Source organism: Anser cygnoides, chromosome 5 (genome assembly GCF_040182565.1).
Source record: "Anser cygnoides isolate HZ-2024a breed goose chromosome 5, Taihu_goose_T2T_genome, whole genome shotgun sequence".
Classification (NCBI taxonomy): domain Eukaryota; kingdom Metazoa; phylum Chordata; class Aves; order Anseriformes; family Anatidae; genus Anser; species Anser cygnoides.
In genome coordinates, this window is record NC_089877.1 from 3,151,293 (window position 1) to 3,163,879 (window position 12,587).

At 37.8% G+C, this 12,587-nt stretch overlaps 1 protein-coding gene across 4 annotated transcripts in view; it reads left to right on the forward strand.

Annotated features, from left to right (window-relative positions):
• Window positions 1–12,587, forward strand: part of DENND5A (DENN domain containing 5A) — a 65,064-nt gene that overhangs the window by 7,221 nt on the left and 45,256 nt on the right. For 2 of the 4 annotated variants that reach the window (XM_048070145.2, XM_048070149.2), the window contains exons 2-4: window positions 9,957–10,028; window positions 10,617–10,726; window positions 11,443–12,103. In XM_048070145.2, the coding sequence (XP_047926102.1) occupies window positions 9,957–10,028; window positions 10,617–10,726; window positions 11,443–12,103 (843 nt within the window). The remainder of the gene's footprint in view (window positions 1–9,956; window positions 10,029–10,616; window positions 10,727–11,442; window positions 12,104–12,587) is intronic. The other 2 variants (XM_048070147.2, XM_048070150.2) reach the window with 1 other exon arrangement.

The window sequence follows — 12,587 nt, forward strand, 5'->3', positions numbered from 1 at the left end:
GCCTTGAGAATGGCTGCCATGTTACAGGTGAGGCCTAATCTTGGCTTGGAAAATTAAAGAATCTGGACATAGCCACTGAGTGAGGTGGTATGAGGATTCTTTAGATAATTCATTCCATGAACAGGCCAGAGTTGATCATGTGTGGGTGACAGTGTGCTCTCTGGGAAGTACTTATGTGGGGGTGTTTTTTTTTTTTTTTAGAGGGGGAGGTCATGGTGTTTTTTTCAGTCTGTCTGTTTTAGATTTTGTGTTTTTTCTTTCCCCTTTCCTTCGTATAATGTCTTCCACAATGAAAAAAGATATATAACACAATGTTTTTCTTTCTTGAAGCTCAACCACAGAAGGCATTTAACTCAAACTCTTGGTTCTGTGGAACCACAAACAGTCTTTGCTCCTGACTCTGAACACAGGGGTGATACACAGAAGGAGCTAACTCAGACCTGTGACTTGTGTTTTTAGGACTGAATACAAGCACTGGACTTTGTTCTTCCTCTTACTTCTGGTCAGATTTTCATATTGAAAACTTTTTTTTTTTTTTCCAGACATGAATCTTTCTTCTTGTGAAGAAGAAAGGTGAGCTTGTTGTGGTACATACGAAAGAAAAGAAAACTTGAGAGAAATGATTGATGAGATGATAAGGAAAAATATAGCTAGAGCTAGGAAGAACTTCAGAGTTTGTCGTATACCTAGACCAGACTGTTAGCACATCTGATTAAATTTGTGCTTTTTTAAAAAAAATAAACTCTATTAAAACAATGTAAACTCCTCAAAATCAAGCAAGTAGATTACTTTCTCACAGGGCATTTTGTTTTGGGTCCTTAAGGCAGGTTACTGCAAAACAGTTAGGTTACTGCAAAACAGTTTTCCAAGGCTTGATAAGAAAGTGAGGCTGGACTTCCTGTACTTGCTGATCAGTGTACATCATTGGAACAGCTTTAAAATCTGCAGGAAAGGCTTAATTTGTATTTTTGAAATATTTTTTTTCCTCTTCAGTGCGAAATCTCAATGGTACTCTGGAAGAAAATAAGTGTTGGTGAAAGGAATGGAGAGGTGCTTTGGTAATAACATTCAGTCCTTGTGCTTTTACATAGGCATCCTCCCATCAGTCCTCTGATCTGAAGGGCAGTGAGCATGTAAAAAGTGCAGACATTAACTCACTGGGACACTTCAGTGTAGAAGGAGATGCACGGTGTTTCGTGACGGTTGGCTGAGATGGTCTGTGCTTCTGTTTGCTCAGGGTTTTCTGAAGTAGGTCCACTGGGTCTGCCAACCTTGGAAGGGCATGAGGGGAACAGCTGATTTCTATATTAAATATATTTAAAATATGCTCATCTCCATATCTGTTTTATATTTCTAGTACATGTAAAAGAATTCTGTTCTGAGGATAGGCCACTCTTTTTGTTTCTTAGTGTCTTCTTTTGCAAGTATTTCAGATTTGTTCTGTCAAAGACATGTACTCGCCCTGCTCCCTGCTGTGGCTGACAACATGCCTGTCATTGTGATTTTGAATGCTGCTTCTGTTGTTTAGTTGAAAACAGAGCCAAATATCTTTTTGTTATTTTTGCTGTGACTAAAGCAGAAAAAGAAAGCCTTGTAAAAACAATTCTGTTTTTAAGAGTACTTTTGAAAATTTGTATCAGGCAGTCTTGGGTTAAATACATTGTGTCCATCTGCTATCCTGCGTACAGAATAGTGAAAGAAAATAAATGGGCTTGGGATGTTTTTAAACAGGTAAGCTTGTTTGTTTTCTAAAAAGCTGCATTAGATTCTTGATGGCTTCCTTTGCCCCTTCCCTGCCCCACCTCTTTCCACCTTCCTTAAAACTGTACCAGAAAACTAAAATCAAAAGCTTTTGGTTTCCTGACCTTGCAGTCACAGAATGCAGATGTTGTCAGCTGTTGTTCTGTGGTACATTCAAATTGTTGTTGCAGTTTTGAAACTATTCCAGAATATGTGTGGCAATGTGTTTTGTTATCAACTAGATGAATACAGAGTTAAACGATAAATAGATACCTGTTCATTTCTTTATTCTCATTTGTCATAGAAGGCTTAGAAGAATTTGCACCATTGAAGCAATGGATGGTCAAGATATCATTGGTATCTAGTGGAATTTACACCAAATATCCAGTTACACTGTGAAATTAACTCATATTTTTTTTTATTTCAGTTCACAGTGAGGTTCTTCGTATCACAATTGTTGAAAATAGGAAAAGCAAAAGAAAAAAAGAAAACATCAGGGTCTTTTACAGTCAACAGATTAGAGTTAACCTGTCTTTTTGTCCTTCTCATATTTGTAGTGGCTGCAAGAGGAAGGATTATATTCTCCACTGAATGTTAAAATATATGTTGTGTACTGAAAGGAACATGTTCTCATGGGATTGGAATAAAGGATTGTTAGAAGCAAGCTTGCATTGCTCAGTTGACAAACAGGTCAAAAATAAATTGGGGCCTTTCATCGCACTGGTTATTTTCATCCTCTTCTCTCTGCTTCCTCTAAAGAAAATCTTTTGACTTTTACAGATGAAGGATGGCACTCCACCCAACATACAATTCAGTTACGCTTAAGTATAGGGCGGTGTGTCCCTAACACGTTTTCCTACCTTTGTTTTAGAAAGGTAGGCAGTGGACTTCCTTTGCCTTTGAGTTCTTTTGTCAGTGAAAGTAGAACAGTAACTTGCGTAACGAAGTCTTTAGAGAAAGCCACAGATGTGAGAGTCATAGGTTGTGGATTTGTTACAAATCCCATGGAATGACAGCCATTAGAGACAGTTGACAAAAGTCCTGATTCACTACATACAGTGGATGAAACCCCTGATGTCAGTTGCTAAGACAGCAGTTCTGCAAGAAAACGAATGTGATACTGAAGAATATGAATTTTCTGATATGAATAATCTGACCCACTTTCAAGACTGCTGAAGTTCCAATTCAAGCAACAAATGAAGTGGTGGAACCACCACTTCAGCTTGCACTGTGCCTGATGGTCTTGCCAGCAGTGGGGAGAGGAGAGGATAGAACTGCAGGACAGCGGGTTAATGAGTTTCAGCATAAAAGTGAAGAATTCATTTTGGTGTGTATTCAAGGAGGAGGTTCTCTCAGAAAGGGAACCCTCTCTAATGAGAAATACGTACAGTTCTGCCTAAGGAGAAGGAGCTGGGAGGAAGGAAGCAAGTCATGGTCTGAAGGCAGTTCTCTGTTGATGGAGTGACTGCTTACGGATCTGGCAGCTGTAGTTTTCCTTGAATCATAGTTTTTACTTCAAGAATTCTTGTTTAATGAATTTCTTACCTTAATCTGCCAAGCCGAGTGTTTCCTATGTTGTAATTTATTTGCAGTTATATATGGCTTAACAGTTGTTTAAAAAGGAATCAGATAAATGTACTGCTTATTTTCATTTTTTTTAAGTGAACTTTGGCTAATTATTGGAATATTAATAGCTCTCTAGCTATGCATTTAAATGACTTTTCTTTAATATTAGAATATGGGGTTCTGAAAAATCTTTCCTGTGATAGAAAGCATCCCTTTCTGTCTTTCTGAGAGCATATCTTAGAATGGCTGGTTTCTGTATAGCATGCTTTTCATTCCAGTGCCGTTTGCAAGGTAGCATCTCTAAAGTCCAGCCACTTCTAGGAATAAATTAGAATGTCATTGCTCTCCAGACGTTTGGCTCAGTTGTGTTTTTTTTTTTTTTGCTTTTGGTTTCTTCTTTGTTTTTTAAGGACTAGAGTGGTTCAATGAGATTACTATCCCATTTCACATCTGTTATGATGAAGGCCATCAAATTTAATCATTTGTTTGGTTATCCCATTTTTTCTCTTAAGACTTGAAAATAGAATATTTGACTGTTTTTATTGGCAATTAGAAATGTGGTGAGTGTTATTTTTAACACATCTGCTTTGGCTTTAGTTTTAAGACATTGGTTCTTGGCATGACTGTTTATCCATGTCTAGAGACATCTTTATCACCTGTATTTTATGGTGTAACCAGGTCAACTGTTGGTCATCTGACAGTTTGGCTAATAAAGAAGTCATTAGATCTCCCAAGGTACATGCGACCTCTTCTCTCCAGTGTTGTCATCCTCCACTCTCTCCAACCTTCTCCTAATTTTTCTCATTTGCTCCACTCGTTCATAATTTCTACAGTGTGGAAAATATGCACACTACCTGTTTTGCCAGCCAACTATTTTTGTTTAGACTTGGACCATGGATTTTAGAGCTGGAGTGATTTTGTGTTCAGTAAACGTAATTTTTAAGGATCACATTCTTTCCACAAAATTATTTATCTTCATATCTAGACATATAAACAAGACACTCATTTTAGTGGCATCAGGAATTGTATGTACAACCTCTGTATGCTGGAAAAAATTTCATGTGAATGTGTCCTTATGTGGAAAATATAACCATAATGTTTTGATTACATACTATCTCTAATATCACTTTCCATTCAAAGATATAATGTATGCAATAAAAATACACCAAAACTGAATGAATGGAATGAATAGCAGGCTATGTCATGGGAATTTAAAGAAATAAACTGCTTGGCAGGGTGAAAGCAACAAACCACTTAATCAGGATTGGTAGAGCTTTCTGGATTTCTTTGTTTTATAATTATCTTGAGCAGATCAGCGTGCTCGGTGAACAAATGAAGGTGGCAGTATTAATGATTCTTTAAAATCAGTGTTCCATGACCATTCAGATCTTTTGTCAGGCACTTGTGGTAACTAGGATAGCTGCTTCTGCTTTATTGTCAGAGCGGGAAGACTGAGCCAGATTCTACCCCTCAGATTACTGTTCAAAGGCTTTTCCAGCCAAGTTGCAGGGAGATATTCCTGTATAGTTCTTAGTCTTGCATATATTTTAGAGTTGTAGCACTGCAGTCATTTTCTAAAACTAAAACCAAGTAATGAATTGATAGCATATATAAAAGCTTTGATTTTTCAATTAAAAAGACAAAAACATATCTTTGTTTGCGAAATATCCCTAGTATTTTTTTGTCCAGTTTGTGCTTTCTAAGTAAGGACAATTTAAGCCAGACGGCACTGTTCTGTACTAGACAGTTGTATTGTGGGAATGGAAATTTTGCATGGCAGGGTGTGGGCTACAAAGAAGGACGATTGATGTAGTGAAGAGAAGAAAATAGGGGAGGGTTAGAAGCAACCTTAGAAAGAAATCAGCTCCTCAGTAGGGAAAATTAAACTGTTAGAATCATGTAAAGGTTTCCTTGGGAACTTGCGTTAGAAATTTGCAAGCAATCCATCTGAACATGTATTGCTTCTGTTGCCATAAGCTACCTGAAAAGATGTGTATGATTGACAGGCAGGGCTTGGATTTATGGTGTATGTGTTAAGAGTTTCAGTACAGCTGTAGCTTATTTTGTGACCACACACGAAGGTTTGACAGGAAATATCTTTACACATGGTTACATGAGATGGTTACATGAGATGAATAACAGTGACAGCAGCCATGAATTGTCCTCCCAGTTCTGTAAACATAATATTGCAAATGGCATAGTCAAAGAGGAGGAGAAAGGAGCGAGAGGTGTGTTTGTGGTGGTAGGATTTTAAGTCTGAATTCCCAGCCATTCAGAGGGGGCTTGTCTTCCTTTTTGTTTTTATTGAGAACTCAATATTTCATCGTTTTCACTTACAATTACAAGTTTCAACTGAAAAGTATATTTACGGTTTATATATTGGGAGGAAGTCATGAGTAATTGAGCATACAAGTTGCATAACCACTTTTCTTATTACTTTGTTGGGAGGACCTTTCTCTTTTCCTTAGGAGTGCAAAGGTAACGAATTGGATTTTTTTTTTTTTTTTCAGAGTAAATCAGGAAAGGGTAGAAGACCTTTGGGATTCACTCCTCTTTTTACCCCACCTCAAAGCTGAGGAAAGCTTGATAGATAGCATTCTTCAATAACCAGCAAGATGCTATGCTTCACTCTAGTTTCTGTAACTTTTTTCCCCCTGTGTAATCTTGTAGAAAAGTTGTTTACATTGACAGGGATAGTTGTATGCAGGTACTTCCAAAGCAATGCTGTATCCCACAGATTAGGAACTCCACGTAGTATGTCTGTTTTTGAGTTTGTAAGCCCAACTTCTGATCAGCCCAAGACAGGCACTGCTGTCTTCCGCTTGCAGGTGGAGCAGCAAGAAAAGTCACAGGTAAGAGCAAGGTGGAGCATAAAAACGAGCCGGAGGCTGCCTGCATATGCTGTAAATCTACATTGTGATATGGCTTACGTTCAGCATTAGGTGTCTTACTAAAATACCACTCAGTAAGATCACAGTATCACAGTATCACAGATTTCTAGGTTGGAAGAGACCTCAAGATCATCGAGTCCAACCTCCGACCTAACACTAAGTACTCCACTAAACCATATCGCTAAGCTCTACATCTAAACGTCTTTTAAAGACCTCCAGGGATGGTGACTCCACCACCTCCCTGGGCAGCCCGTTCCAATGCTTAATAACCCTTTCGGTAAAGAAGTTCTTCCTAACATCCAACCTAAAACTCCCCTGTCGCAACTTTCGCCCATTCCCCCTCGTCCTGTCACCAAGCACATAGGAGAACAGACCAACCCCCACCTCTCTACAGCCTCCTTTAAGGTAACTGTAGAGAGCGATAAGGTCACCCCTGAGCCTCCTCTTCTCGAGGCTGAACAATCCCAGCTCCCTCAGCCGCTCCTCGTAAGACTTGTTCTCCAGACCCCTCACCAGCTTGGTCGCCCTTCTCTGGACTCGCTCGAGCACGTCCATGTCCTTTCTGTAGCGAGGGGCCCAAAACTGAACACAGTACTCGAGGTGCGGCCTCACCAGAGCCGAGTACAGGGGCACAATCACTTCCCTAGACCTGCTGGCCACACTGCTTCTTATGCAGGCCAGGATGCTGTTGGCCTTCTTGGCCACCTGGGCACACTGCTGGCTCATATTCAGCCGACTATCAACCAATACTCCCAGGTCCTGATGAGACGGTGATTGTTAGCTCAACTGTACAATACCCTGCATGTGTGCATTAGCTTTTTTAACGCGCTTGTAATTAGGAAGCCCGAATTACGGATGCATAAGCCAGAATCATTTAAAGAGAGGAACCTTATGAAAAGCAGGATTTGATGGTAGTAGTCCTTTAATAGAGTTCAAGTTCTCACACTTAGGACATTCTGAAAATTGTAGGATACATCATATTTTTATTGGTTTATATTCTGTTACATCTTAATTTTCTCAGTTCTAGAATAAAACTTGTCCATTTTTGATGTTTCTCCTCCTGCATTTGTTAAAACCTTTCTTCAGAGTTTTCATCAAAACCCTTTCAATGAGTACTAAATTAATCAGATCTCTAATTTATAAAGAGATGGATCTTGAAACCTTTATTTATTTTTGCCTTCTGGAGATTTGCTGAACTTGGTGTTTTGCTGGAGCAAGGATTGTGTGTGAGAAGCTTCTAACTGCTCATAAATTTAGGAATTAAGGGTTAATTGCATATGGACACTGGGTATAAGCAAATACTGTTTGTATTTTTTTCTCCTGTCTTTTGATGGATGTCTAGTGATAAGCACTAGGTGGTCAGTGGAAGAGATGAAAGGGGAGGCAATGGACCCGCAGGTGCTCAGGTTCTTACTGGTTGTAATGGCAAGAGAATAGTCTAGTCAGCGTCCTGGAGTTGCACAGATCCGCTTTCTGTTCCTGGGTTGAACTTTGCAGGTGTCAGTGAGCTCTCACTTGAGATTCCCTGCCCCATCAGTATCTTCTGAATTCAGCCTTGCTTGATCTGAAGGTCTGGTGGTTTGCTGTGTTACAAGCATTGAGGTTCTAACAAAAAGAGAGAGCTAATAAATTAAAAATTGTGCTGATGTGCAAAAGATGATGAGCATCATGCAAAAGTCAACAAGACAGATACGAAACCAGGAAAGAAGTGAAGTATAGAGGCTCTCTGACAAGAGCTGTGCTTTGCAGTAGCTGAATTGTTTGATCAAATGCAGGAAGGCATGTATGCTTCTGTCTGGATGTTGGTGGTGTTTTTCTGTGATCAGAAAGTAACAGCATCATCATATACTTTGCACTATTGATCATCCTAATGAGAAGGTCTTTAAGTCACAAATTGTTTTTTTTTTTTTTTTGAAAATGTGTGATCTTGCACATGGGTGAATCCAGGAATTGTGATGTGTGCTTTCCAAGATCATGAGAAAACTTGACGTTCAGATTTGTTCCTTACATATGGGCAGAGGGGGAACAAACCAGCTTAGTAAATGTCTGAGGTTTTTCCTCAGCTATTTAAAAAAAAAAAAAAAAAAAAAAAGCTGACATTACATCATGTGCACAGATGTAAATATAGAAAACAAGTAGGTGTGTTAAACCTCCTGACTTATTTTTTAAAACCTCTTTTACAGAGGATTCTCTTTACCAAGTGTATGCGTCAGTGAGTAGAGATGTGATGTGATGTGATGTTCTCTTCTTTCTCCTTCTGGGAGATTGGAAGTTTCTTTAAATCCTTATTTTCACCTTCTAAGGTTTTTAGCTCTTGTGTAAGTGTTGTTATTAAATGTTTTCTGTCACTGACTCTACTCTTTCCCAATATGGCTATATGTTAGGAAGGTTTTTATTTTTTTCCCCAAATCTCTCTCTGTATATATTTCTGACTTCCCAGATATGCATATTTTTTTTTTCTCTCTGAGCAATGATATCATTGAATAAAATAATACAAATCTAGTCAGGGACATTTTTTGTGGAAAATCAGTTGAGTTGTTGCTTTTGAGACAAAAAAAAAATAGATATCCCCACTTTAATTTCAGTGCTATAAAATAAGGTCGATGAAATGGATGGGAGTATTTTAGGTATTGCGAGACCTGTCCTAGGTCCTGATTCAGGATAAGGTCCCTGAGGGAATATTTAAGATGTACTTAAACCCAGATCCAAAGTTAGGTGACATTAACCGTCAAAGTACTTGTAAGCATTCTCTGGAAACAAAGTTTTCTTGACTGTAGTGTGATGTGTTTGTCAGGTTCTTTATTGTCTACAGACAGTGTTATAACCGCCTCTGCGTGGCTACTTTGTGGAAGTAACGGTTCCCCAGAATAAAGATCGTAGTTGGTTTAGAAACTGAGTCTTAAATACTACTGTAAAAGTAGAGAACAAACCCAACCATTTTCAAAATCAATTTCTATTGCTATGTAATTGCAGCATGCAAGGAAATAAGAGAGGAGTTGAAGAGTGTTTTCTCTTTTGCAGGTGTTGCTGAAATAGTTTTATTTAAATCATATGATTTCATGCAATTCTGACTGATTGTTAGTGCAGCTGCCAACAGCTGCACGATCGCTTAGCTAATTGCATTCTGGTAAGATAGCAAAACTTATTTTAAGATATGCAGTTGTGCTCTCTTTTTTCCTTTTTTTTTTTTCTTTTTGAAGAAACTGTGTGCATTCAGAAGAGTAACTGTGTAGTTACTTCCCGGTATCGCAATGGATGTTTGTTGCTCTAGGGAAAATTTGAGAGGTTATAAGCGAGGCTTTATCAGCCAGTCTAGTGTACGGACAGAATCTGTGAAAAGTTAGAACAATGCTGCTTAAATTCATATATATACTTCTGTAGGCCTTGAAATGCTCTTATCCTTGGGGCTAATTGCATCAACTGCTCTTTGGGAGTATTTTAGAGTTTAACAGGTAACGCTTTCCTTCATTTAACAGGTAACTAATTACTATTGTTGCATCAGTATAGTGGCTGAGAGTACAGGAACTGAGATCTGCTGTTACATATCAATCATCTCCTTCAAGAAATATCTGTCTGAAATGTGACGTTTGTATAATGTTGTATATGTATAGAAACCATATTGGGAGAGTAGACTCTCTGTTGTGCATGCTAGTTCAGTATAGAATACTTACATGTTGTTTGCTGTTATGTGTTAGCTATTATAATTACAGTTGACAGTATAAAATTTATAATGCGGTGTTGTTTTTATTTGTTATATAGCTTTATGCCAGTATATACAGGCCTCTAAAACCCGAGATGGTGCCAGCCGTTTCATTTCAAGTACAACAGAAGGTAAAGGAAAAAGTGTGGGGAAAAAAAAAACACAATTTTTCATTCTCCTGATACCCTATCTTCATGCCTTTTGATCTTTTAACCCTTTAGACTCTCTTCACAGCCAACTTTTTGTAATAGATGGTGGATACCCTTTTTTCCTAAGTCTTGAAGAAGAAACTAAGTGATGCCACTTTTATGTTTATCTTAAACTTGCATCGTCTTTGTCTCTTGTCTATTTGTGCTTTTCTTCAGTAACAAAATTTCACTGAACCTTAAGCTTTAACTATGCTTTAATGAGAATCTGAAATATTTGAAGAGTAATTTAGAGAATTTCTGTCATAATCACAGTCTGAAGACAGTCACACTTAAGGAAAAGCACAGATACTTAATGATATAGAAATGTTACAGTGCCAATCCTTGCTAATATCTGCAGTCTAATTATATGCTTTAACTAACTGTCTTGCATTTTCTGTTTCTCTTAAAAGGAATGTGTGTGTTTAAATCGCTTAATCCTCACATCTACCTGCTGATGTCCTGCTTTTTGGCCCTGTTTGAGCTTAAAAAGAGAATGAAATATTTACTTCAGTGTCTTTCTTTCACATTCAGGGGAAAACTTTGAACAGACTCCGTTAAGACGCACATTTAAGTCCAAAGTTCTTGCTCGCTATCCTGAGAATGTTGAATGGAACCCTTTTGACCAGGATGCAGTGGGAATGGTCAGTATCACTTCATGACTTTTGTTTTTAAGACAAATACCTACCTTAGTAAGTGAAGGCATTCACTTGTATTATCCTTGACAAAAAAAAAAGTTGTTGTGTGAAATCTGTTATAGACTGTAAAATTGCTTTAAATTTTGCAGGCTCAAAAGATTTTCTCATTTAATTGAGATATTTTTAAAGGAAACCTAGTTAAAACTTATAAGTGATACATACATAGGACATTTTTTATTTTCTTTAAAACTTTTTCTGTTACATTTTACAGAACAGTTTGGAGAAATAAGTTAGTGTGATTAAAGAATCTTCTTTTGCGCATGGGTTTCTGTTTAAAGGAATGCAGTGTAGTTTGTTCATTTAGATCAAATATAGTACTTTTCTTTGTCTGGTTTCTAGCCCTAGTGAATAAAATACTTCTATGTGAGTTTGTATTTTGTTGTTGTATTATCATTGAGGTCTGTAACAAAATGGTTATCGCTCTCAATAGAAACCACATACAGTCCTTTCAACATGTTCCTTTACTTTTTCTAATTTGAATGTGTATAATTATATTGTACAGAGATGTAACAGTTAATACATTTTTAATCTGAAACGTGATAGTAATCTGTGGATTCTAAATCCTATTTTAATGAATGTTCCATTTATTAATGAGGCAGGAGGATAGAAAAAAGTGTTAACCGATACTATTTCCCTTCCCCCCTTCTTTTTTTTTTTTATAGCTGTGTATGCCTAAAGGGCTTGCTTTCAAGACACAAGCAGATTCTAGAGAACCTCAGTTCCACTCTTTTATTATTACTCGTGAAGATGGCTCACGGACATTTGGATTTTCTCTCACATTCTTTGAGGAAGTTACTAGCAAACAGATCTGCAGTGCAATGCAGACGTTGTATCATATGCACAATGCTGAATACGACATTCTTCATACTCCACCCACAAATGACAAAGATAGCTGCAGCAGCACCGGGGACTGCAATGGCACTTCTGTTTCAAAGCTACAGCGTTTTAACTCGTATGACATTAGCAGAGACACACTCTATGTCTCAAAGTGCATTTGTCTGATTACTCCAATGTCTTTCATGAAAGCTTGCAAGAAAGTACTAGAACAACTTCACCAAGCAGTGACTTCACCTCAGCCACCACCTCTACCTTTAGAAAGCTACATCTACAATATTCTCTATGAGGTTCCTCTTCCTCCAGCAGGAAGGTCATTAAAATTTTCAGGTGTTTATGGACCAATTATCTGCCAGAGGCCAAGCACCAATGAACTGCCATTATTTGATTTTCCAGTTAAAGAAGTTTTTGAATTGCTTGGCGTAGAAAATGTTGTTCAACTCTTTACCTGTGCCCTCTTGGAATTTCAGATACTGCTTTATTCACAGCGTGAGTACTTGATCTTTGTTTTCTTATCTGGTAGTTGTACTGGCACAAGGGCTTTTCATTTCTGGAATTTTTAGAATAAAATAAAAAATGAAAACACACCCACAACGCAACATTAGCATGCTAATGGAGTAAGACTGATCTATATACAGGGTTTAATGTCAAGAAAAGATCTCAAGTTGCAAAGAGCTTTGTTTTGGTTCCTGTTTCTGGACACCTAAATGTGAAGACTTAGGCTTTCACATAATCTCATGTGTTCATGGACTGACTGTCCATTTTATTGTTGTCTCTGGAAGCGTTCTGTTGTTGGGTAGAGTAGTATGCTTTTTCTAATGTTCCTCTCCAGTTGCTTTACTGAATTCTCCCTCCCATCTCTGCCAAACTGTGCATTTTGAGAAGGTAAAAAGCTGTGTACGGTTTTGAAGAAGAATTAATAGTATGAATATAGTTTTTTCTTTGAGTACCTAAAGTCAAATTTCAGTTGTTG